At 44.6% G+C, this 22,109-nt stretch overlaps 1 protein-coding gene across 7 annotated transcripts in view; it reads left to right on the top strand.

The window, feature by feature from the left end:
- Nucleotides 1–22,109, top strand: part of LOC121936315 (voltage-dependent N-type calcium channel subunit alpha-1B-like) — a 167,238-nt gene that overhangs the window by 73,023 nt on the left and 72,106 nt on the right. For 5 of the 7 annotated variants that reach the window (XM_042478447.1, XM_042478446.1, XM_042478445.1 and 2 more), the window contains exons 8-13: nucleotides 3,617–3,732; nucleotides 10,016–10,072; nucleotides 10,926–11,000; nucleotides 12,194–12,283; nucleotides 14,554–14,763; nucleotides 20,696–20,808. In XM_042478447.1, the coding sequence (XP_042334381.1) occupies nucleotides 3,617–3,732; nucleotides 10,016–10,072; nucleotides 10,926–11,000; nucleotides 12,194–12,283; nucleotides 14,554–14,763; nucleotides 20,696–20,808 (661 nt within the window). The remainder of the gene's footprint in view (nucleotides 1–3,616; nucleotides 3,733–10,015; nucleotides 10,073–10,925; nucleotides 11,001–12,193; nucleotides 12,284–14,553; nucleotides 14,764–20,695; nucleotides 20,809–22,109) is intronic. The other 2 variants (XM_042478448.1, XM_042478450.1) reach the window with 1 other exon arrangement.

Below are 22,109 nucleotides of genomic sequence, written 5' to 3'. Positions count from 1 at the left end.
ATCAGTACATGGCACCCAATGACCCCACTGGTACTGTACCCCAGCCTACAGCTCAAAGCTTTCTGCTACTGTCTTTGGCTCCCCTCCTTTATTCCAACTCCGCTTTTCTCTCAGCTGTCCTTAAATTCATGTCCTTAGAAGACGGGATCTTTTAACATATTTCTGCCCATTAAAAGTACACTTCCCTTCCTGGGCTCTGTTCTCCATGCAGCAACAATAGCTTCCAATTTTAGCTTCCTGCGAAAGCCATCCATCTCTCTTGGCCTACTTTAGTGTCCCCACCTGGAGAATTCGTTTTGACTCAACATCTGCCTGGTTTTTGCCAGTTCTGAAGGCGGCAAATGTGTGTGTGTGTGTGTTTGTGTGTTTCCGACGATGAGAGGAGAAAGAGAGCATGTGGGGCTTGTCCAATTTGGGCTCCTGGCACTTCTTATAGTCTTCTCTGCAAGGAGCCAATGTCAGCTCAGGTCACATTTTGGCAGGGAAGGAGGCATTGCACACCAAGACGGACATAATCGCAAAATGTTGCAGTATATTCTCACCTTTCTACTGGAGTGCTTCTGTTTAGAGTTCCAGCCAGCCAAAGGTTTCTTCCTATAGGACAAGGTCGACACATGCAAGTGATCCGGGACCATATTTTCTGTCCTTGGGATCCTCCAGGTGCCAGAAGGACTTCCCAAAATGCCCAAACAGAAGGACCCAGAAATCATCTTAGGGTTTGGGGGGGGAAATGGGTATTTTTCCCCCCTGATGTGAAACAGTGCCTGGGAGGATCTGTAAACTATTTAAAAGATGGATTGATGTTGCTGAATAGAGAGTTAACCCCTTTAAAATTAAAATTAAAATCTTGAGTGGAGTCACTGCTCCTCTGCACTAACCAGGTCCTGATGGCTTCCATGTCAGTGGAATCCTGTACCAAACTTTGAAGGAGCTATTCAAGGCTCAAGCCTCAGACTTGACCAGCCGATGGTCAAAATATTATACTTTTAAACCATTTAAAAGATGGATCGACATTCTTGAATGTTTCTGGCATCCCTTTAAAGTGAAGATGCAAACCTAGAGTAGAGTCACTGCTCCCCTGACCTGAGAAAGTCAGCAGTCACCACCAACATTTAATCTGTGTCTCAGTTTGCGTCTTTCTCCATTACTTCCTGAGGCCTTTTGGCATGGCAGGGTTTGAAGAAGGTAATGGATCCCCTTTTATAACCTTTTCCTGCCTCCTTGCCACTGTCTGTTCCCCATGATTCAGTCTGCAGCGAAAGAACATGGCACAGTATCAATAAGGGCATCCTCCTGACCTGGCAAATTACGTATGCAGGCTATTGTTCCCTGGTAGCTGTCAGCCCTCCTTCCCCTTCTTGACTAGAAATCAAAGCTGAGTGATGGTGCTGCTGTCTGGAGCACTGAACCAGAAGGGAGGACATTTTTTTTATAGGAGAGAATGAATGGATGGATGGATGGATGAATGAAGCAAATGGGGGGAAATAAATGCTCTGGCTGACAATTTCGGTCTTCATGACAGAGACACTTCCTGAATGCCAAGCTGTTGGTTTGATGGAGGGCATACGAAGCAGTTGCTCTGAAGCTTGAGGCTCTGGATTGAAGGATATGGTTTGGAGGGTGGGAAGATGGTAAAGATGGGGCCAGTGGGGTCAAAGCATGGAGAACAGATGGCAGGTTTCAGCCAGTAGTCATTATAGGAGCACCATGAGGTCTCTCAGAAGGGCTTTGGAGCTATTCAGGCATTGTCTCTCCAGGCTAGATGACAGTTTTGACAAGTGCAATGAAGACTGAGAATCTGAGGGTGCCCTGGGGCACTTGTATGTCTCCCTCCTCTGCCGTTCTCTTCCTGACATTGGAGCCCATGTAAGTCTTGCTTTGATCATGCATTTGGACTGTGGGCTGAGGACAAGAACTCCAAGACCGAAGTTAGATTAGTGCTCAGCTATTGTTGTGCTTTCAAGTCATGGGTTTTTCTCTGTAAGATTTATTCAGAGGGGGTTTGCCATTGTCATCCTCTGAGGATGAGAGTTCATGACCTGCCCAAGATCATAAAGTGGGTTTCCATGGCTGGGTGGAGATTCAAACTCTGGTTTCTCTGAGTCCTGGCCCAATACTGAAACCACTACACCACACTCATTCTCAGCTTGTGAATATTTTTGATCTTGCCTAGCAAGGAGGAAAAACAATTTTGAAACATCCATTTTGGCACATGCAAATGAAGTAGGTGAAGGTTTCAATTGCATGCATGGACATTTCCCCATCGATTCTCCTTAAAGGAGCTTCTGCTGATGTTACGGAATAGGAAAGGGAAACTCATGTGTCCTGTAAAGCCTACTTTATGGCCCAATGCAGGCTTCCTGAAGTCCCTTGGGCCTTGTGAAATTGGGAAATGTAGGGGAATATGTGAGCTGTGTTTGCTGTGGCTTAATGACTGCCTGATCTCAGACTGCTGACAGCTTCTTTCTGGTTCCCTCTGGGCAAGTTTGATTCCGGGTGGATTTATGCCGGCGTGAATGAGACTAATTAAAATCCCCTTCTTTAGGGCTCAAACTGGCAACCGGTTATTCCTTGCAGGCCTTCTAGGATCAGTTGCTTTTAATCTGAAGCTGGGGAGGCTGGTGACTCCAGGGTCAGTAGGGTAAGAAAACCACGCTGGCGTTTGAAAGGAGCTGTCCAAGGTGCCAGACGTTAAACTGCCAGAGAGGTCATCACCTTGAGTAGCTTCTTTAAAATTCCATCTAAACAGTGAAATCTGGTGATTTTAATTTAAAAAGTATTAAAAATTAAGTAAAACATGGCATATATTCCTTGCTGCACTGGCTCTGGAGCCACCAGCCTCTCCTGATCGGAGGGACAACTAGAAATCATGTGTAGTGGTACATTTCAAAGTGTAGGCGCTCATCGCAATAGTCAAGCAAGGAAAGGTATGACAAAGGTGTGCAAAATAGTGCATGGTGTGGCCCTGGGCAAGTCACACTCTCTCAGCCTCAGAGGATGGCAATGGCAAAGGCAAACCCCCTATGAAGGAACTTGCCAAGAAAACCCTGTGATAGGTTCACTGTAGAGTCGCCATAAATTGGAAATGACTTGAAGGTACACAACACATACACAGAAGGTAGGTAGGGCAAAGCTTTTCTCCTTTCCTCATAATATTAGAACCTGGGGTTATCTGTTGAGGTTGAATGGTGGGATATTTAAGACAAAGAAGAGAAACTACTTCTTCACAAAGTACATAAACTGTGGGATTCGTTGCTACAAGATGGAGTGATGGCTGCCAACTTGGAGAGCTTTAAAAAGGGAACTGGAGATATTTACAGAGGTGAAGGTCATCGATGACTACTGGACAAGATGTCTATATAGGCTGAAATGTCACGTTTAGACATGGATTCCATCTTCAAGATATCACATTAAGTATGTGCAAATATTCCAAAATTAAAAAAATATCTCAATTCCAAAATACTTCTGGTCTCAAGCATTTAGGATAAGGGAGACTCAACCTGTATGCCAGACGGAAGTATACCAGGAAAGGTGAGATGGAGGGTGCATTTACATTGGAGTCCTAAACTGGGGTAAGGATTGCATTGTTATGGGCATTTGTTTCTTTTTTCTGCAGTGAGTTCGCCAAAGAACGAGAAAGAGTTGAAAACCGCCGGGCCTTCCTCAAACTCCGGCGACAGCAGCAGATTGAAAGGGAACTCAATGGCTACTTGGAGTGGATCTTTAAGGCAGGTAAGAGGAGACGGTTTCTGTGTCATGGGATGAGAGAAGGGAATAAACATAGTCTCTTTGGGGCTATGGGTCCTTTACTTAGCTCGAATCAAGAGGGGGTCAACTACAAGGACCCTACAAAACCATAGCTAAGAGCATAGTGGCAAAGTTTCCCCATGTACTCCAAACTAGCACACTGAGGGGAAATTTCCAGGGGAGTTTCAGGGCTGAAACTAGCCGCAACATCCACTCCAAGGGTTATATTAATACGCAAAGCTAATCTTACCTCTGCTGTTGTTGCAAAGGGTTTGTCTTGTATACATTTAATCTTTACTTTTATAAAGCGAGGAAAGATTATGCTTGCTAAATCTTCCATGGGAATGGACTCGGTCCCAAGGAACAGTCAATTTTCCTAAGCAACAAAGTCTCTCCTTGGCTACAAAGAGATGTGTTGGCCTGGCCCACAATCTAGACCAGGGATTCCCAAACTTTGGTCCTTCAGATGTTTTGGATTTCACTGCCCAGTGCTGCCTGGGGCATTGGAAAGCTAAAATCCAAAACACCCGGAGGACCAAAGTTTGGGAATCCCTGGTCTATATTGTGGGACTGCTCTAAACTGATATGGTTTCATGGAGAAAGGCAGCCACGATCAAAGAAACAGCATCTGGATATCTCTCTGGACAGCCTGGCTAATGCTAACCTTGCCTTCGACAGTTGCAGCTGCTCCTGTGGAAGGGACTCTTGACTCTGTTTCGATCCAGAGGGGGGAAAGGGTTGGATATTGGAAATGTTATGACAAATGCCAGGCTGCACCAGCTAAGTGGTCATTGAAAAGGGGAGGCCTCGGCCGGCCTTTCTAACGGTTGTTACTTGGCAGGAACAGCTTGCAATTAGCAAAACCTCACCTTATCGCTGCGTGAGAACTCTGCGGTTTCCCAGCATTCTGAATAGAAGGCATTCATTTCATATTCCCATTCATAAAAGCTGCTCTTTTTGTGTGTTTACACCTCTAGCTATATTTCTAGTTTAGCAAAAAGAGTGCCTGCCAAATGCTATTTGTGCTGTATAACTTAATTTACGACATGGCAGGGTTTCCTCTTTTGTTTAAATTCCAAAAATGCTTTCCGGCTGCGGTTGGGCACATCCATTTTCGCGTCCTGACCCATTAGGACCACTGTCATTGAAAGGGCGGGAGGTCCCAAGCAAGATGAATAAAGACGGGTATATATTCAAGGGTGGCTGTGTTGGCCTTGCAGCAAAATACAACAGTATCCACAAAATTGTGATATCTTTACACTTGGAAATTAAAATTCTTATGGTGGGGGAATACCCTCATTTTTTGTGTCTCCCTTATATCTATAGCCTAGGACACAACCCAGTTTAGCTTTAGAAACAGGACTGTAACTTGTGTCTTCACATCATATCAATGGACCTTCAAAGCAATGGACCTCTTCCTCCTATATTATTAAAAACAGGACCAGGGAATCTCCTGGGTCAGATCATTGGTTAATCTAGACCAATACTTTCTTCTCCAAGGGTTTCATCCCAGGGTTTCAATGCAGGTGTTCCTTCCCTAGTACTATGTGGAAGTGCTGAAGATGGGCTTTTGCTTTCATAGAGTTGGAAGAGACCACAAGGGTTGTCCAGTCCAATACCATTCTTCCATGCAAGAAGACACCACCAAAGCCCACCTTTTGACAGATGGCCATCCAGCTTCTGTTGAAAAACCTTCAAAGAAGGAGGCTCCACTACTATCCAAGGCAATGTCTCCCACTGTCAGTCAGCTCTTGCTATCAGGATGTTCTTCCTAATGTTTAGGTGGAATCTCTTTTTCTGTAGCTTGAATCCATTGCTCTATATCCTAGTCTCTGGAGCAGCTCCTTCTTCCACATGATGTTCTTTAAGGGTTTAAACATGACTATCTTGTCATCCTTTCCTAACCTTCTCTTCCCCAGGTTAAGCATACCCAGCTTAACCTTCAAAGCATATAAATTCTGTCACCAAGCTCTGGGCATTTTCCAATCCTGATTGAAGACGAATAAGTCAAGTGAGGGACAACAAGTATGAGGAGACAGATCCATAAAAGAATAACAGATCTGAGGGTGGGTTAAGAGAGGTAAGATCATAACCATAACCCCCAAATAAATCCTTTCTGCTGATGAAAAGGGAAGGCTAATTGAATTGTTTCAAGAGGTGTCATAAAGATCAGACGCTTGAGAGACACCAGGAAAAAAAAGAAGCGCTGGGTATTTCCACCGTTCAGATGTGCTACAACTGAATGTTTCTTTTTTAGAGAACAGATGCAATGCCTCACACATCAATGCAAAAGTCAGCATTGGGACACTGAAAACACACAGGCGTGTAGTTGCTAGAGAATAAGTGGCAACTTTGAAGGTCCATAAACAAATGGAGTACTTCTCCCAAACCACTACGCCAGTGACTGCTCTATCTTTCCTTGTTATCCAAGTCAGTTGAGTCTCTGCAGATGTGTGGACAAGCAGGACTGTACTCATATCCATCCTAAGGATTAGAGAAGACTATCCAAAGCATGTTGTTCCAATCCATGGAAGCAAATTTGCCACTTCATTCTTCATTAAACTGCATTCTGTTATGTTGCACTTCTCTGAAGCTCTGTGTCCAAGGAGAGAGAAGGATGCCTCAGCCCCCCCATGATCTTTTGCAGGCAGTGTCTCTTATCTTGCAAGGACACGCAGCAGCTGGAGAGAAATGCCGCCTGTGAGCCTTTCAGAAGTCTTGCAAAGTGAATTGTGCTGCTGGGGTATTAATTCCTCCCCAAATCTCTTTCTTTGATGGAAGCTTTCAGTACGGAGGGTGCTTGTAAAACAACATCAGTAGCAACGTGGTTCCTTTTCTCCTGGGATCAGTGACCTGTGGCATGTTTAGTTTAACTTTTGCCTTCTGAGTTAAAAGGAGCAGCTGGATTCACCTTGGAGACTGTGGATCAGTAGCCGTGTTTCATGGGCTGGCCAGAGATAACAGGATTTGCAAGCAAGAAGACTTGATTGGCCCAGATTAAAAGGGAAAAAAATTATCACTGGCTTAACTTTAGCCTTTTTCCTTTCATATATGTGCCTTTAAAAATTAGCCGCCGTTGCTTTGTTAGGAGATGAATCCACTGATCCAGTATCTCATCCTCTCACCACACACAACAGCTTTTCTTTCTGCTCTTTAGTTTAGAACAAGGTTGAAGAATGTCTATACATCCAGATACTGTTGGGCTGCAGTTCCTATCTGCCTCAAGCAGTGTAGCCTGTGATGATGGCTATTGTAGTCCGACATTGTACCATATTCCCTATCTGTTCTCTGGATGCATTGCCTCAACATTATGAACACACCTGATCTGGTATGATTTCAGAAACGGGTGCAATCCTGGTTAATTCTTGGGTGAGGGATCACCAGGTCATACCTGAGCTCTCCAGATAACACTAGGAGAGAATCTAGCCTTGAAACCCTGGAAAACCTCTGCCACTCAGAACGGACAATACTGGCCTATATAGGCCAGTTGTCTCACTTGGTATAAGGCAGAGAGATCTTGTAGTGCCTTTGAGGCTAACTAAAGAAAGAAGATGGCAGCATGAGCTTTCCCAGACATCAGTCTACTTCCTCAGATGCATTTGGAGAAAGTAGATGTAAGTCTACGAAAGCTCATGCTGCCAACTACTTTTTAAAGTCCATCTCAAAATATGGAAGACCATATTTAGTGGTTTTCTGCATGCAGAACTGCTATGCTACACTGAGCTGTATAGGATGAGAGCCATATAAATGCTACTGGTGGCTCAACAGTGTTTCCTACTGGAACCTCAGGACTCCTATGTCAGGTACTCACCTGCCATCTTTGTCTGTGCCCTCCTCCTGAGGAAAACACCTGATCCTCCCATGGGGACCAGGACCCTGCTGACTCTGGGATTGGTGCAGCAGAAGCAACCATCAAAATACCTAATCCAGAAGCAACGTCTAATCTTTCTTTGCTTTTTCTGGTTCCTTGACTGGCTGCTCTTCTGATCTCTGTCTCATTGGACAGCTCCCGGTAAGGCTGCCTAGCCGGGTGGATCGCTATCAATGCCAATGAAAGGATGAGCACAAAACCTAAACCCGAGTGACAGCTTTTCAATAAAAGAGATGTATGCATTAATTTTACTGAAAGGAAGTATATTAACGCCGCAGTGTCACTGATGGAGAATTTAATCAGCGCGATCTGCAGCACTCCTATTCCCCATGTAATTGTGTTCGTAGCCAGTTCATCACTTGGTGCCCATCTTCCAGTGATGGTCCTCTCTATGTTAAGCCCGGTTGGTCCTTAGACAACAGACACGCTGTCTGCCAATTAGATCATACCCAAAGCCTTACCAGCCTAGAAGAACCTGCAAGATCTTTCAGAACCCAGGGTCACCTCTACATCTGATGAGTAGCAGAATAGGACTTTGTGGTCAGGCATATTAACATAATAAATAAACAAACTGGGTATGGGGGTAAGGTATTATTACTACATAGCAACCGTTGACACTAAATTAGTGATCTGTCTCCAATGCCAAAGCATTCGCACACCTTGAGGGTTGTCTCTCCTGCCAGTTGCTTATTAATTTTTAAACAGGCACCTTGCTGATCACAACCAGCATGCCATGTGTTTTGCTTGTTCCTTGTAGAAGAAGTCTTGCTGTTACCAAAGGACTCTGGTCCATTGTCAGAATGATTCCCTGGAGGTGGATGGGGATGTCTGCCTTCCCTTTCTCATCTAGGTGAACAAAAGAAGGGAAGAAAGCCGAGCAGTAAACATCTCTCATCTCTCTTTTCCAAGAGTTTAGTTCATTTATATTATACATCAGCTGACATGATGTTAATGGTCTGAGTTTTGGACTAGGACTCCAGGACACTTGGGCAAGTCACACTCTCTCATCTCTAAAGGAAGGCAAACCTCCTTTGAATAACTTTTGCCAAGCAAATTGAATGGGTGTTTGGTACAGTGATTTGAGCACTGTACCAAAGGGCCAAATCCGCACTCAGACACAGAAATGTACTGGGTGACTTTGGCCAAGTCGCACTCTCTCTGCCTTAAAGGAAAGCATCGGCAACCCTTTTCTGTCAAGAAAACCCTACGAAAGGGTCACCAAAAGTCAGAATTAACCTGAAGGCACACAACAACATTGCGCTGTAGTTTAAAGTGCTTGCCTATTCATTTGTTTGTTTGGTGGGACAAATCTGTGTGCTGGATTGTAGGGTCGCCAAATCTGCTTAGTTATCTAACAAGACCAAAATAAGAAGTACAGTAAGGTTTTAGAGCCTATCTGCCAACTGCTTTGAGTACCTCCTGAACAAACACTTTGAGTTTATTTCATTTTTGGTCTGGATTGGACATTTCTTGTCCATGTTTGGCCAAACTTGATAGTTACTCTTAGGCTGATGCTGTTGTGTGACTTCAAGACTTACGGCAACCCTAAGGTGAACCTATCATAGGGTTTTCTTGGCAAGGTGTGTTCAGATGAGGTTTGCCGTTGCCGTCACTGTCCCCTGAGGCTGAGAGTGTGTGAGACTTGGTCAAGGTCACCCAGTGGGTTTCATGGCCAAGTTGGGAATCAAACCCTGGTCTCCAATGCTCCAACCACTACTACGCTGGCTCTCATCCCATACATTTTAATGCAAATCTGAGATCTATAAGCAAATTTAGGGTCCCCCTCTCTCTAACCTTAACCCGCCCAATTGTAATTTGGGATTCTATTTCATGGAACGAGGACTATAGGGATCACTTCCCAAACGTTTGTTTCACTCATATTATAAGCACAGTCATCAGTATCAACTAGATGACCCCTGGGTGAATTTCCTACCCTTTTCTTTAATGCTATGGTTTTGCTGGGACAATCAAAGCCTCGATGCTCTTGAATCTCAGAGAGGCTTGTTTAGCCTTCCACTCTCCAATCTAATTGCTAGCCTCACCCTTAATCTAATTGCTAGGCTCACGGAACATCAATTACTAGCCCTTTTTCCAGACCATCCCCCCCCCAATACAAATTAATACAAGTGTCTGTCTCTCTCAAAATCGGTCTTTAGCTTGCAGAGAGGTGGGGAACTACAGAGGTTATGGAGGCTGCTTTTCTGCTCCCAGGACCCACGGGGCGGAATTTATCGGACTTGCAAATATGGAAAATAATACTTTTTAAAAATGCAAAAAGTGGTCTCTTCCAGATGAGTATTTTATGGTGTGCTCACCCTTGGACTGAACATTTTCTGGCTCAGTATAGACGTTTTATCCATGGTTGTAAATGCTGTTTCTTCCCCCCTGTGTTTTCAGAGGAAGTAATGTTAGCAGAGGAAGACAAGAATGCCGAAGAGAAGTCCCCCCTGGATGGTAGGTTAATTTGTCCAGTGTCCCTCTGTCATATGCTGTGTCCATCTCTGTGAATTCCAAGGAAAGGGGTCATGTCCTCTTCCTTGAGTGAGCTAGGAGCCCACGTCTATCTCGAGTTGGATGGTCACTTTGCACTATGATTGTTTGTGGCACATGATGTTCCCCACAGAAGGTCCCTAATGAAGGCTTAGGTGGACACCTGTAAAGATGAAGTGGACATGTGTTGGGAGTCTGCAGTTAGCTGGTTTCCTAGAAAAGGCACCAAGGATAGACATCAACCCATCCCACTTTGTGTTTGCTCTCAAAGAAACTTGGGTGTAGCTTTGGGAAAGACAGTGGCCACATAACAAGTCGAGCATCCCTGAAATGTCTGGAGGTTGGGCTGCCATTTTTCTTGGAGCACATTTTTGTTGTTTGTGTAAAGCGATCCACTCACTGTTTGTACAAGGTGATCTGCCATCTTTTGCATGGAGAGAGCTGGGGAGACACATTTTGGGTTGGAGGCCCACCCAAAGAGCCAAGGGTTCTGAATCGGACCCATATAAGCAAAAAGACATAACAAGGTGTGGTGATCCAAACCAGTCCCAGACAGACACATTTTATTTTCACCATTTCCTCAAAGCTCAGGTCTTTAGGGTTGCAGGACTGCATGCTCCTCTTGCCAAGAGAGAGAAAGGGGACCATTCTGCTGTTCCTGTTGACATCAAGCTCGAAAGATATTGCAGTTGGTGAAAGTGCAGTTAAAACTCTTCCCTCTTCCGTCTTTCACCCTCTCGTGTCTCCTCTCCTTCCTACCCTCTCTCTTTCCTCTGTTATTCTTGTTGTTTTCCTTTCTCCTCCTGATCACGGTCAGGGAGGGCCACTTCTGAAGGCCCAATACTGCGAGGCACGGCAACGGTGGAGATTAGCAGCGGCGGCAGCTGTAACAGTGAGTGGACGGCAACTTGTCAGGGTTTTAGAGGGCATGACGTGCAGTTTTCATCTCTGGAGCTCCATAGGGCCTTTCCTTCCTAGTCCCACCACAATTTCTGGTTGAAGGTTCAAGGGTTGGCAGAGGTGGCATCCATGCTGACGTGGCTGTCTCCAAGGAGGGACAGAACGATCAAGTTGTCTCCAGTCTGATAGAGTCTGGAGGAAGAGATATGGTGACAAATCTGGAAAAGACAGGCAAAGAAAGAGACTGCAAGTGAGAGGGAGTGACAGGCAGGGACAAATGTCCACTCTAGTGAGCTAAAAACAGAATTAAGAAGCAAGAAAGACAGATTTTTCAGGACTCTGAGCACTTCCCAAGGAACAGAGAGGTGGTTTCAGTAATGACTATGTGCAAAATGACCCCTGGTAGGAAGAATGGGGAATATGTGCCCCTTCACAGGCAGTGGGGATGCAATCCCCATCATTCTCAAGAAGTTGGGGTTTTTTTGTTCACAGAAAACAGCATTCTCTGTACAGGAATGTTGTTTTCTGTGCAGTTAATCTGCTTCCTGAGCTGAAAAAAACACCTTTTCTGTGACACCTTTTCTTTTCTATATCTCTGGGATATTATTTCCTTATCATTACTGGTAGCCACTGATAGACTTAGTCCTCCCCGGTTTATCGAAGGCCCCTTTAACAGCCATCCAAATGGTGGCCATCACTATATAGATAGTGGCGTTGACTTCCATAGTTTAATTCTGCATTGGGAACTGATGTCAGCAAAGGGGTTAGCAAGATCTTTAGTGAGAGTTTTGGTCATTCAGACTTTTGAGTTTGAGCCCTTTCTGCTGAGTAAATAGTGTGTGATCACCACACCGTGTAGTGTCTTAGTGCTGGCGTAAGATGTTGCTTTGTTGCTTTTCTCGATTATTTCCCCCTCCTTCTCTCCTAAAGTTTTCATGGAAAGATGGAGGAGGCTGAGCATAGCTAAAACGACTAATGATCTTTGGTATAAGGGCTTATAAGGGAAGCCGGTGCTGTCATGATTGAATTATAATGGCTAGTGTTGTGAAGCTGCTATGAACTCCACCTTGGATGAAGAGGCAATTTGGGCTGCTGTGAGCTTGGGCTTATCTACGGCTGCATACTGATGGGCCCCTTTGGTATCCTTTCTTTTTCTTCTCTCCCACCCCTTTCTTTTGCATCCAGTATTGAAAAGAGCAACAATCAAGAAGAGCAAAAATGACCTAATCCACGCGGAAGAGGGAGAGGACCACTTCACGGATGTTTGCTCTGTTGGTAAGCCAGAGGTTCAACAAACCAAGCTGTTGCTCAGACAAATTGTTTCCCCAGCTGGGCCACCCAATGCTAGGTTGTAGACTGCTTTGTGTGTCTCTGTGTGTGTCTTATTTTGCCCTTGGGAAGCAAACCAGACTCCCAGCGTGCAAGCAGAGAGTTTCACAGAGTTATAGGGAGCGAGAATCCAAGCTCAACAAGATGTCATCTGAGAAACAGAGGTAGTTCAGTCCAGCCCAGTCCAGTCCAAGTCATTTATAGTTCAGTATGCAGTCCAGGTAGGCAATCCAAAGGATTGTTCGCAAGAGCAGTCAGAAGTCCAGGCGGAGTTCAAGGGAAACATGGAACATGGCACCGATGTAGCTTCATCCAAGGGAGGTTGGTTGTCAGCCACACTTTTCCAAGGCAGGTGCTGGGTTATTTATAGTCCACCTAGATCTTGTAGGTTCTGCCTAGTTGCTGCATGCTTTATATATAAGCTCTGCAGGTGTCCATGACTTTCTTTGTCTTAATGTCTCTCCATGGGGGTAGGTATTGGTAAGTCTGACTCTCCCTCTGAGGGTTGTAACTGCTGGGAACTCTGCTCTTGTGGCTTCTGGAGACTTCGTTCTTGTGGCTGAAGACCTGGCATGTTCTCTGGGCTTTCAGGCTCTCTATCAGAGCCTTCATTCTCTGACCCACAGTCCATCCCAGAGTCCTGGATGGCATGACACCATGTGCTTTCAGGTTACCTATTGACTTACGGCAACCCAATGAATTCCATAGGGGTTTCTTAGGCAAGGAATACTCTGAGGTTGTTGGCATTGCCTTCCTCTGAAATACAGCCTACAATTTGGCATTCCTTGTTGATCTCCCATCCAAGTCTTCACCAGATCCGACCTTGCTTAGCTTCATAACTTGCTCCGAGTGAATGAAGAAATAGTGGTTGGCGTCATCCCATACCACTTGGGTGGTGAATCTGCTCCAGGTTTTTGAACTTTAAAGGAACTTTTTCAAAGTGCCTGTCCCCCAATTGGTTCAGCCCCTTGTCTGGCTCCACTGCGATTCACATTGAAACTCAAAGCAAATCCTCCAGCCCCTCTGACATGGGGCTATTTGTTGCCCTGGGAACAGAACTAAGGATGGGAAAATCAGATGGTTGCACTCCCTCCCACACTGGATTTCTTAAAAAGCTTCATGCATGCTCCATCCCAGAGATGTGATTAGAAAACCTGAGCATATTCTTCAATGCAAATTAAATTCTCTGCCATCTGCACCAGCCAAACTCAAGAAGTACAGGAATTCCCTGCATGGGGGAGGATCATGTTTTTCCAGCCTGCCATATAGGTGTAAAGGATGAAGAGGAGACTCTTAGAGGTGGGGAAGCCCCACCACCAAGAGCCGACAGCCCTATTCCAGCACCTATCCTAGTGGAATATGTAGCCATTCAAAACCAGACTTTTAAGGAATTAAGCATTCCCAGCCTTCTGTTGTGATGGATGTGTCTGTCATGTTTGCTTCCCCCTAAATTCATTTTTAGAGTATCAGGTCTTTCTGTCATATGTATGAAAAAGAAGCTAATTTTGGAAAGTTTCTAATCAACAAAATAAACCGAATTGGTCTAATGCGGCAATCCAGATCCAATAGAAAACCTTCATTCTGTTAGTGACGGGAAAGGTGCAGAGCCCTACTTCTGGGGAACGTTGGGCTAGATCCAAAAGCAATCCTAACTAGAATAGACCCACTGGAATCAATGGGACCGAATAGACCTCTTCATCTCACTGGGGACTGACATTAGGCTTAGCTCGGTGGATTTAAACAAATTAAAGCAGTGCTTAGCTTATGGCATTTTAATATTGATCATTTCTCTGGTGCTGCGATGCTGGTGGGAAGCTTAACAAATGACTGCAAGCTGGCTTGGAAATGTGCTGACTTGCAGAGCAGGGGCCTCACGTTGACCATTAACAGGACAAGTGGGTTGTTAATTCCCTATATATTGTTTGCAAGAACCACATAAACACTTCCGAAAACTAAGCATCTCCAAAATTTGCTGTACAAAACTTTTGTTGCATTAAATAAAAATAAGTAGTTTCAGCAGTATCCCCAGACTAATGTGCCTCAGCAAAGAAGAGTAACTTGTTGTACATAACCAATTGCTTGTAATTAATTGCTTCTTACCGCAAGGATGGTACGGCTGTTTTACATTGTGATCATAGTTTAATACTGTCCTTGTCTCTTTGGGTTTAGCTTCCTATATGCAGTGATTTGACTTTTTACCCTCCCAATGCTTATAGGGTCTCCGTTTGCCCGGGCCAGTCTGAAGAGTGGCAAAAATGAGAGCTCCTCCTACTTCCGTAGGAAAGAAAAGATGTTTCGGTTCTTCATCCGGCGCATGGTGAAAGCTCAGAGCTTCTACTGGATGGTCCTCTGTGTGGTGGCGCTCAATACCATGTGTGTCGCCATTGTGCATTACGACCAGCCAGAGGGGCTCACCACTGCACTGTGTAAGTAAGGCCTTGGGTTGCTTTGGCCATTTATCCGTACCATCATAGAAAGCTGGTGGACCCAGGGGAAGAGTATAGTAAAGTAGGATAATGGACGCAGATGTTGAGATAATGCAAAAAAGGAAATGAGTGTGCACAAGAACATTTATGGGAAAGCGTCTGGATCTATCAAAGGAAAAGGGTTGATGTGAGGAAGGAAAGAGAACTGAGTTTATTAATAATAACAAATGAGAATGAAGCCCACTTAAGGTCTGAAACTATATGCAGTTTACTTAGACAATTTTAATGTTTGTTGGTCAGTTCTGACAATACAAATTGTCAGGAGCTATTGTTTCTTAATAAAGGTTTACTGAGTTTTAACTACTGAAGCTGACTTTTCTGAAGTTGTCATCCTCCTGATTTGGACCATAGGAAACACTGACACAGTCCCACATCTGGTTTGTGGTATTGCAGTTGACTACTAGGATGCCAGCCTTTATTCATAGGACTCTAGAGAAAACCAAATTCATAACAAGGGATGTGCAAACAGGAGGGGGAAAAGAAACCATCAAAACCTTTCCTTTTTATTGTGAGATTGAGAGCAAAACTGGAAGCCGTTGTCTCCAGCTTTCGCCGGCTCCTTGTTCCGTGCAAACCCTGGGAATAGCAAGGCTGTGAGGACAGATTGTTGAGTTTGCTCTGCCTTACATCCATCTCTCTCATTTCGCTCGGGGCTAAGTGGCTAAGAAATGCCATTGGTCTTCCACTGTCTCCCCACCGCCAGCATCTGCAAGAAAGGAGCCATTAGTAGCAGACGTTGCTTGCACAGAACTGCTTTCCACGGCGTGTTTAAAGAAGAGAACTTTATGAGGAGATATTCATCTCCCAGCTGGTGTCAGGAAGAATGTTCTTGTTAATTACAAATTGAGTGAAAAATTATATAGGGTATGTGTAGCAATAGAAGGGGGGAAGAATAGGGAGATGAGAGAGAACAGAGAGAGTGGAGGAAGCTTACTGGTATCCTGACTGGTGAACTGGAAATGGCAGCTGATGCTGGTGTGTTTTTGTTGCAAGAAAGCCAAAGTCTGGCTGCTTCTGAAAGCAAGACAATGGTATTCACAACTTTGAAGCAGCGTGTAACTTTTGTGAAGGGCCTGCTGCCATGGCTCAGAATATATAACCCTCAATGATGTGAGGTCTCCAGGGAAAATTTGGATGCAATTTCTCTTGAGTAAGACCATTTGCTTGCGTTCACATTGTTGTGGTTAACTGCCATCAAGTCAACTTCAACCTATGGTGACCCTATGAACAAGAGACCTCCAAATCACCCTGATATTGACATCCCTGGCCTGGTCTTGCAAACTCAGTGCTGTGGCTTTCTTGATAGTAATGCAGTCCTTCTCTTTTCTGATTGCCTTCTTCCTTACCAAGCACTATTGTCTTTCCTAAAGAGTTGTGCCTTCTCATGATATCTGACAGTCTCAGTTTAATAATCTTGGCTTCTAGGTCAACTTAGTTTAACGTCAGTTTAGTCATTTTGGCTTCTAATTGCTCTAGGACACATTTATTTGACGTTTTGGCACCAGTTTTAAAATGTGTTGGTTGTCTTACCATCATCTTCCTTCCCTGTCCATCTTTCACAACCATACATAGAAACTGGAAATACAGTGGTGTGGACAATCATCCATTTAATCCCAAGCAACCATCATAGATGTTTTTTATGGGTTTGGGGGGCTCTGTGGCCATGTTCTGGAAGGGTTTATTCCTGACGTTTCGCCAGCATCTGTGGCTGGCGTCTTCAGAGAATGCTGACCTGGGAGTGAGTGGGGTATTTATATATACTGTATGACCATTGTTTGAGAGGAAATGATTTACATGTTAAGCTGTGTGTTGGTCTTTTGTTGAATGGCAAGGCCTCCTGGTGTCTATTTACCCCTGACCCAGAGTAGTTTTCATTTGCATTTGCTGGGTCTTCATTTTGGTGTTTTCCAGGACTGGTAGCCAAACTTTGGCGGGGTACAGACCGCCGCTTTGCGTCGGTCTGCCGCCGCCGCCAGTAGGTCCGCGGGGGAGCCGGAGCCTTCACACGGACCGACTCCCGCGCGGACCGAAAAAGAAGCTCCAAAATGGAGCTTCTTTTAAAGTCGCGTTTGCGACGTAGCGAGGCGCCAGGGGCGCGCTCGCTACGTCACAAGCGGCGCGACACGTCTGGACGCTGTGCGTCCAGTACGTAAAGATGGCGGCGCCCATGTAGAAGGGGCGCCGCCATCTTGTACGTATACAATACGTACTAGGGTTAGGGGGGTGCAGAAGCACCGCCCCTTCCTAACCCTAGTACGTATTGTATACGTACTAAATGGCGGTGTGTATCCCGCCTCTGTTTCATTTAAGGGTTTCTTCTTTGTTGATGAAGGTGTCCAGGTGTTTGTGGATTTCAATGGCATTCTGACCTGATAGTTGTTGGCGTGGTTCAGAGTTTCCCTACATAGGGACCACCAAATGCAGCGTTCAAACATGAATCAAGGGACATGAGAGACCCTGCAGACCAGTTTCTCTATTTTGCCAGTGATTTTCCCAGTATCTCTATTGAGTTTATCCAGGTCTTCTCTAATTAGGCTTGTCTTGCATTTTAGTTCCTGTGTCATCTCTTCTCTTAAATCTCTTATCTCTTGCTTAATTTCCAACTGTGAGCTTTTTATGGCCTCCAGTATTTGATTAAATTGGTCATTGGTCTTTCTTCCTGATTCTAAAGAGGGTCTTCTTTGATTTGCTGCTTTAGCCACCATACTTCTTGATTTTAGACATTCCTTTATTTCCTTTGAGTTTTGCACTACAGTCTGCCCTTTCTTTACACGGGGGATCCATTCCGGACTTCCCCGCATAAAGTGAATTCCGCTTATGCTCGAGCCCCATTTAAATGAATGGGACTCATACATGCTGCGGCGTAGTTGGACATGTGTGCCAGGGAGCATGCCCCATTATTCCCTATGGGACGCACCACCTCTTCTCCCAGTGTGGCTTTCAGCGTATGCTGAAAGCTGCATAAAGCGTGCCCGCATATGACGCGGGCGCACTGTATATATATATTTTTGTCTTTTCCTATTCTTTTCCTATTCCTATTTAAATTCTGGACCATGCCAACAACCATCAGGTCAGAATGCAACAGGGAAGCCAGTGAAACCCACAAACACCTAGACAACTTCAACAGGAAAGAAGAAGCCCTTAAAGTGATATGAGAGAGAGGGGAGGACAGGTCTTTTAGCATCTGTTCACAGCCAAGCTTTTCAGGGGCAGTGCAAATGAAGTAGACACGGCCACCTCTAATGAGACAATGTCATGGATGGTTTTTGTAATTGGACTCTAGACAAGATGTGTGATCTTTGGTAGGGAAGGGAGCCTTCGCGTTTGCTCTCGGAGGATTGACAGCACCCTAAGCGGGATTGGGGCGCCTCTAATTCAATCACTTCTCTCCCTCTGGGGAGAATTTAATTACGTTACAAATTAACTTCGCAGCTGCTGAGAGCCTGTGGGGTCTGCATTGATTGTCCCCCTCCCTTCCCAATCTCTTTGTCTTCTTTCCCCCCTCCACTTTTCTGTTTGTTGAAATGCTCTGATTAGCTTTCTCAGCTTGGTGCATCTGACTGTTTTGAGCACTTTGAAAAGAGAGCTGCTGGGGTTTTGAGGGAAAGAAAAGAGAAATGAATAGTGAAAAAAAAAATCATTTCATGTCTCAGTAAAAACCTGCAGACTGCCCCAAGAGGATCTGTTTTGTGATTTTTGGATGGGCACCACTCCCCACTATAGTAAAAGGGGAAGAATGGTTTGTAGTCTCATGCCTATGTGCTTTATGTGCATTTAATGAGCAAGTGATTTGAACACCTTCCTAATGTGGGAAAGGAAAGCTGTTTGAAGATAGAAGTTGAAACTGTCATGGCGCTTTCTTGGTAGGTTTCTTTGTAGGACGTTTGCCATTGCCATCCTCTAAGGCTGAGAGTGTCACCCAATGGGCTTCCATGGCTCAGTTGGGATTTCAACCCTGGTCTCCAGGGTCTTGGTACAACATGTAAACCACTAAACCACATGCGCTCATTATGTTACTTAACTTTTATTTTATCTAGAATTTCAAATTATATATAATTGATCAGCACTGATGGAAACTCATTGATTCCATAGAATCTATCTATCTATCTAATCTCCTATGGAATCAATGGGATTTCCATCAGTGCTGATGTTCCATTCAGCAATGGATTAAATGCATCTACTCTAGTTAAGACAAGTATCTGGATGTAGCTTTTAATGGGCAAAACCGGCAGTGCACAGCTCCTTTCAGCCAGGCTCTGGATGTCTCCAGTATGCAATTAAAGTCTTGATGATCCTGTTTTTGCCTTTGAAGTTGCAGCCTGGCTCTCCCTGTGGATATCAATATGCAGAGCAGGGAAAGCTTCAAAACAAGCACGCTTATTTATGTTGGCTTGAATATATTAGATACGTGCTTTGGGGAAAGAAGGGAGGCATGTTTGGAGTCCTCTTTCCCAGGCAGGGAGAAGGCTGGGTCTTTATCACACTTTCCCCAGCCTGTGCCTTGCAAATGTGTTGGACTATCGGGTTTGGTGAATGATGGGATTTGTTGTCCAACACACCTGGAGAGTGCAAAATTGGAGAAGCCGGCCTCTCTGAAGTGTGCTCCCAGGATCTGATCCTTCGTGACAGCATAGAAATGGCATTAATTTGTCGGTGACTGACAAACGAAGAGCCGCTAACTGTCTAATTCGAATGTACCGGGGAGAGAGGGACTGGCGTGGCCTTTTTTAATGAGTACGATCTTTTATAAACAACAGCAAAAAATTAGATTAAACAATTTATAGCGAGCCCTCCCTCTGTCCTCCCTTCCTCCCATCCAGTTGTATTATGAAATGCTCCTTCTAAGAGAAGGCTAAATTAAATCTAGGAATGGACAAGTGACACAGAATTGCAATTTTTTCCCGTTACAATGGCTGGCCAGTGTCAGATTGGAACCTGATCCATCAGCTGAAAGGGAGGTGGATGGATGATGATACCTGGATGGAGATGGATGCATCTAGGACCGGCATCCTCTTACATCAGGATGGAAAGCAGTGGCAGGTTCGGAGGGCAGTTTTCTGCCCTTGGAGTCTTCCAGAAGTTGGCACACAGATTGCCATGGGGGTCTTAACTAAAAAAAGAGAGGTTGGAAGAGTCAAGGGCCACAGATTCATCTATAGGATGCCACAGTCTTGGACCGCCACATCATCTCATCCTTTCGCCACCCATGAAGACTTCTGTTTCAGTTTAGCGTTTCTCTCTCTCTCTCTTGCACATAGACTGTGATCCCATTTAATGCTGCTTATGCAGATTTAACATACTTATGTTAAATCCTATTTGTTGTACTTATACACAGATCTGAGAGGGCAATGGCTGCCAGCATCATGGGTGGCACAAAGAACTCTTCCAGAATGCCATCCCAGCCAAACTGTGGAGGTTTTTGGTGTGGGAACAGCACCTGGGACCATCTTGGGCCCATGCGCAATGCAAAAATATTGCATTGTAATTCCACTTTAACTGCCATAGCTGCATCCTATGGAATTTGGGATTGTTATTAAGGTGAGGCACTGGAGCTCTCTGTCTGAGAATTATAAGTACTCTTCCTAAACTGAAAATCCCAGGATTCCATCAGATGCTATATTAATAATAATAATAATAATAATAATAATAATAATACATCAGACTATGATAAAACAATTAAAATCATTGCCATATGTTGCCACAACAATGAATCATGTGTAATTTGAAAAGGTTCTCAGTATAAGACAGCTTAATGTTTCTGTTTAATTACTATATGTACTCAACTGTAAGTCAGCCTCATGTCAAGGGCAGGTTTTGGGGCCAAAATTATGGCAATTGAGCTTCTCCTCCTCCTCCTCTTGCTTTCTTTTAGATTTTGCTGAGTTTGTTTTCCTTGGCTTATTCCTCACTGAGATGTCCCTGAAGATGTACGGCTTGGGCCCAAGGAACTATTTCCACTCCTCCTTCAATTGCTTTGACTTTGGGGTAAGAAGAGACAAGTGGAATCCATGTCTGTAGAATATTGACCTTCAATATGCTGTCTCCATGGCTAAGGGTTGTGACCAGTTGTCCAGCAGCTGTCCTTAGAGGGAGGGACTGTCCTTAGAACTTGTGGCTCTCCAGATGTTGTCTGACATCTTTTTAGTGACAAAGAATTGTAGAATCATAGAGCGGGAAGAGATCCCAAGGTTCATCCAGTCCAAACCCCTGTCATGCCGGAATACACAATCAAAGCACATCCAACCTCCATTTAAAAACCTCCAACGAAGGAAACACCACCACTCTCCAAGGGAGTGTTGTCCACTGCTGAACATCTCTTACCATCTGGAGGTTCTACCTAATGTTTAGGAGGAATCTCTTTCCCTGTAGCATGAATCCGTTGCTCCATGTCCTAGTCTCTGGAGCAGCAGAAAACAAGCTTGCTCCATCCTCAACATGACATTTTGGTTCAGTACTTCTCCTTCCTTTTCCTATCTGGAAATGAAACTGAAAAGCTACTGCTGTTGTTCTTTAGCATTAAATGGGGGTTGTTTTTGTCATTATCTATGAAAACCCATTGTTTCAGAAACCTGTTTCATATAGTATTAAGCCTAAAGCATTCTGAACCCCATTTTTTTTGTTTGAACCACATATATCATACTCATAGTATAAGGGCTTCAGACAAAAAGTGGGGTTCAATTGGTTTAGGCAACATACTAGATGGAGTTAAAACAAAAATGGGATTCAGAATGGTTTAGGCATGATACATTCTGAACCCATTTTTTGTCTGAACCCCATATAGTATGATGCCTAAACCATTCTGGACCCATTTTTTGTCTCTCCTCCCCTGAAAAAAATGGTCTTTCTATACCCTGCACACATGACGTCAGATATCTCACAGGGTTTCTACCCCACACTGGAGCCTATGTTCCTGGTCATGATGACAAAAACATTGCTATATTGAAGCTGATATATGCACCCTGTGCCACATGCAGGTACCACTTCTATGCAGAATTGTGAACTGCAAAGTGCTCTGGCGTCCCGGTTGTGTTTCCAGTAAAAGCAAAAGATGCTATGGCTGTTTCTTATGAAGGGTTCAGGAAGAGCTGTTTCCTTCTCATGGCCTGAGCCATGTCTCTTGCACGCAGAAAGCAAAATCGCCCTTGGCGGCTGTCCGCTCCTACCAGCAAAACCGATGCTAATTAGCAGTTTCATTGGCAAGCTTTAAATCGAAAAGCCAAACACTTCTTCTTCTCCAGCCCTGGGGCTGGCCTGGCCCCACTGTAGGCACAGATGGTCATCACACG

Source organism: Sceloporus undulatus, chromosome 7, assembly GCF_019175285.1.
Source record: "Sceloporus undulatus isolate JIND9_A2432 ecotype Alabama chromosome 7, SceUnd_v1.1, whole genome shotgun sequence".
NCBI lineage: Eukaryota > Metazoa > Chordata > Lepidosauria > Squamata > Phrynosomatidae > Sceloporus > Sceloporus undulatus.
This window is presented reverse-complemented; position numbering and strand designations above follow the sequence as displayed.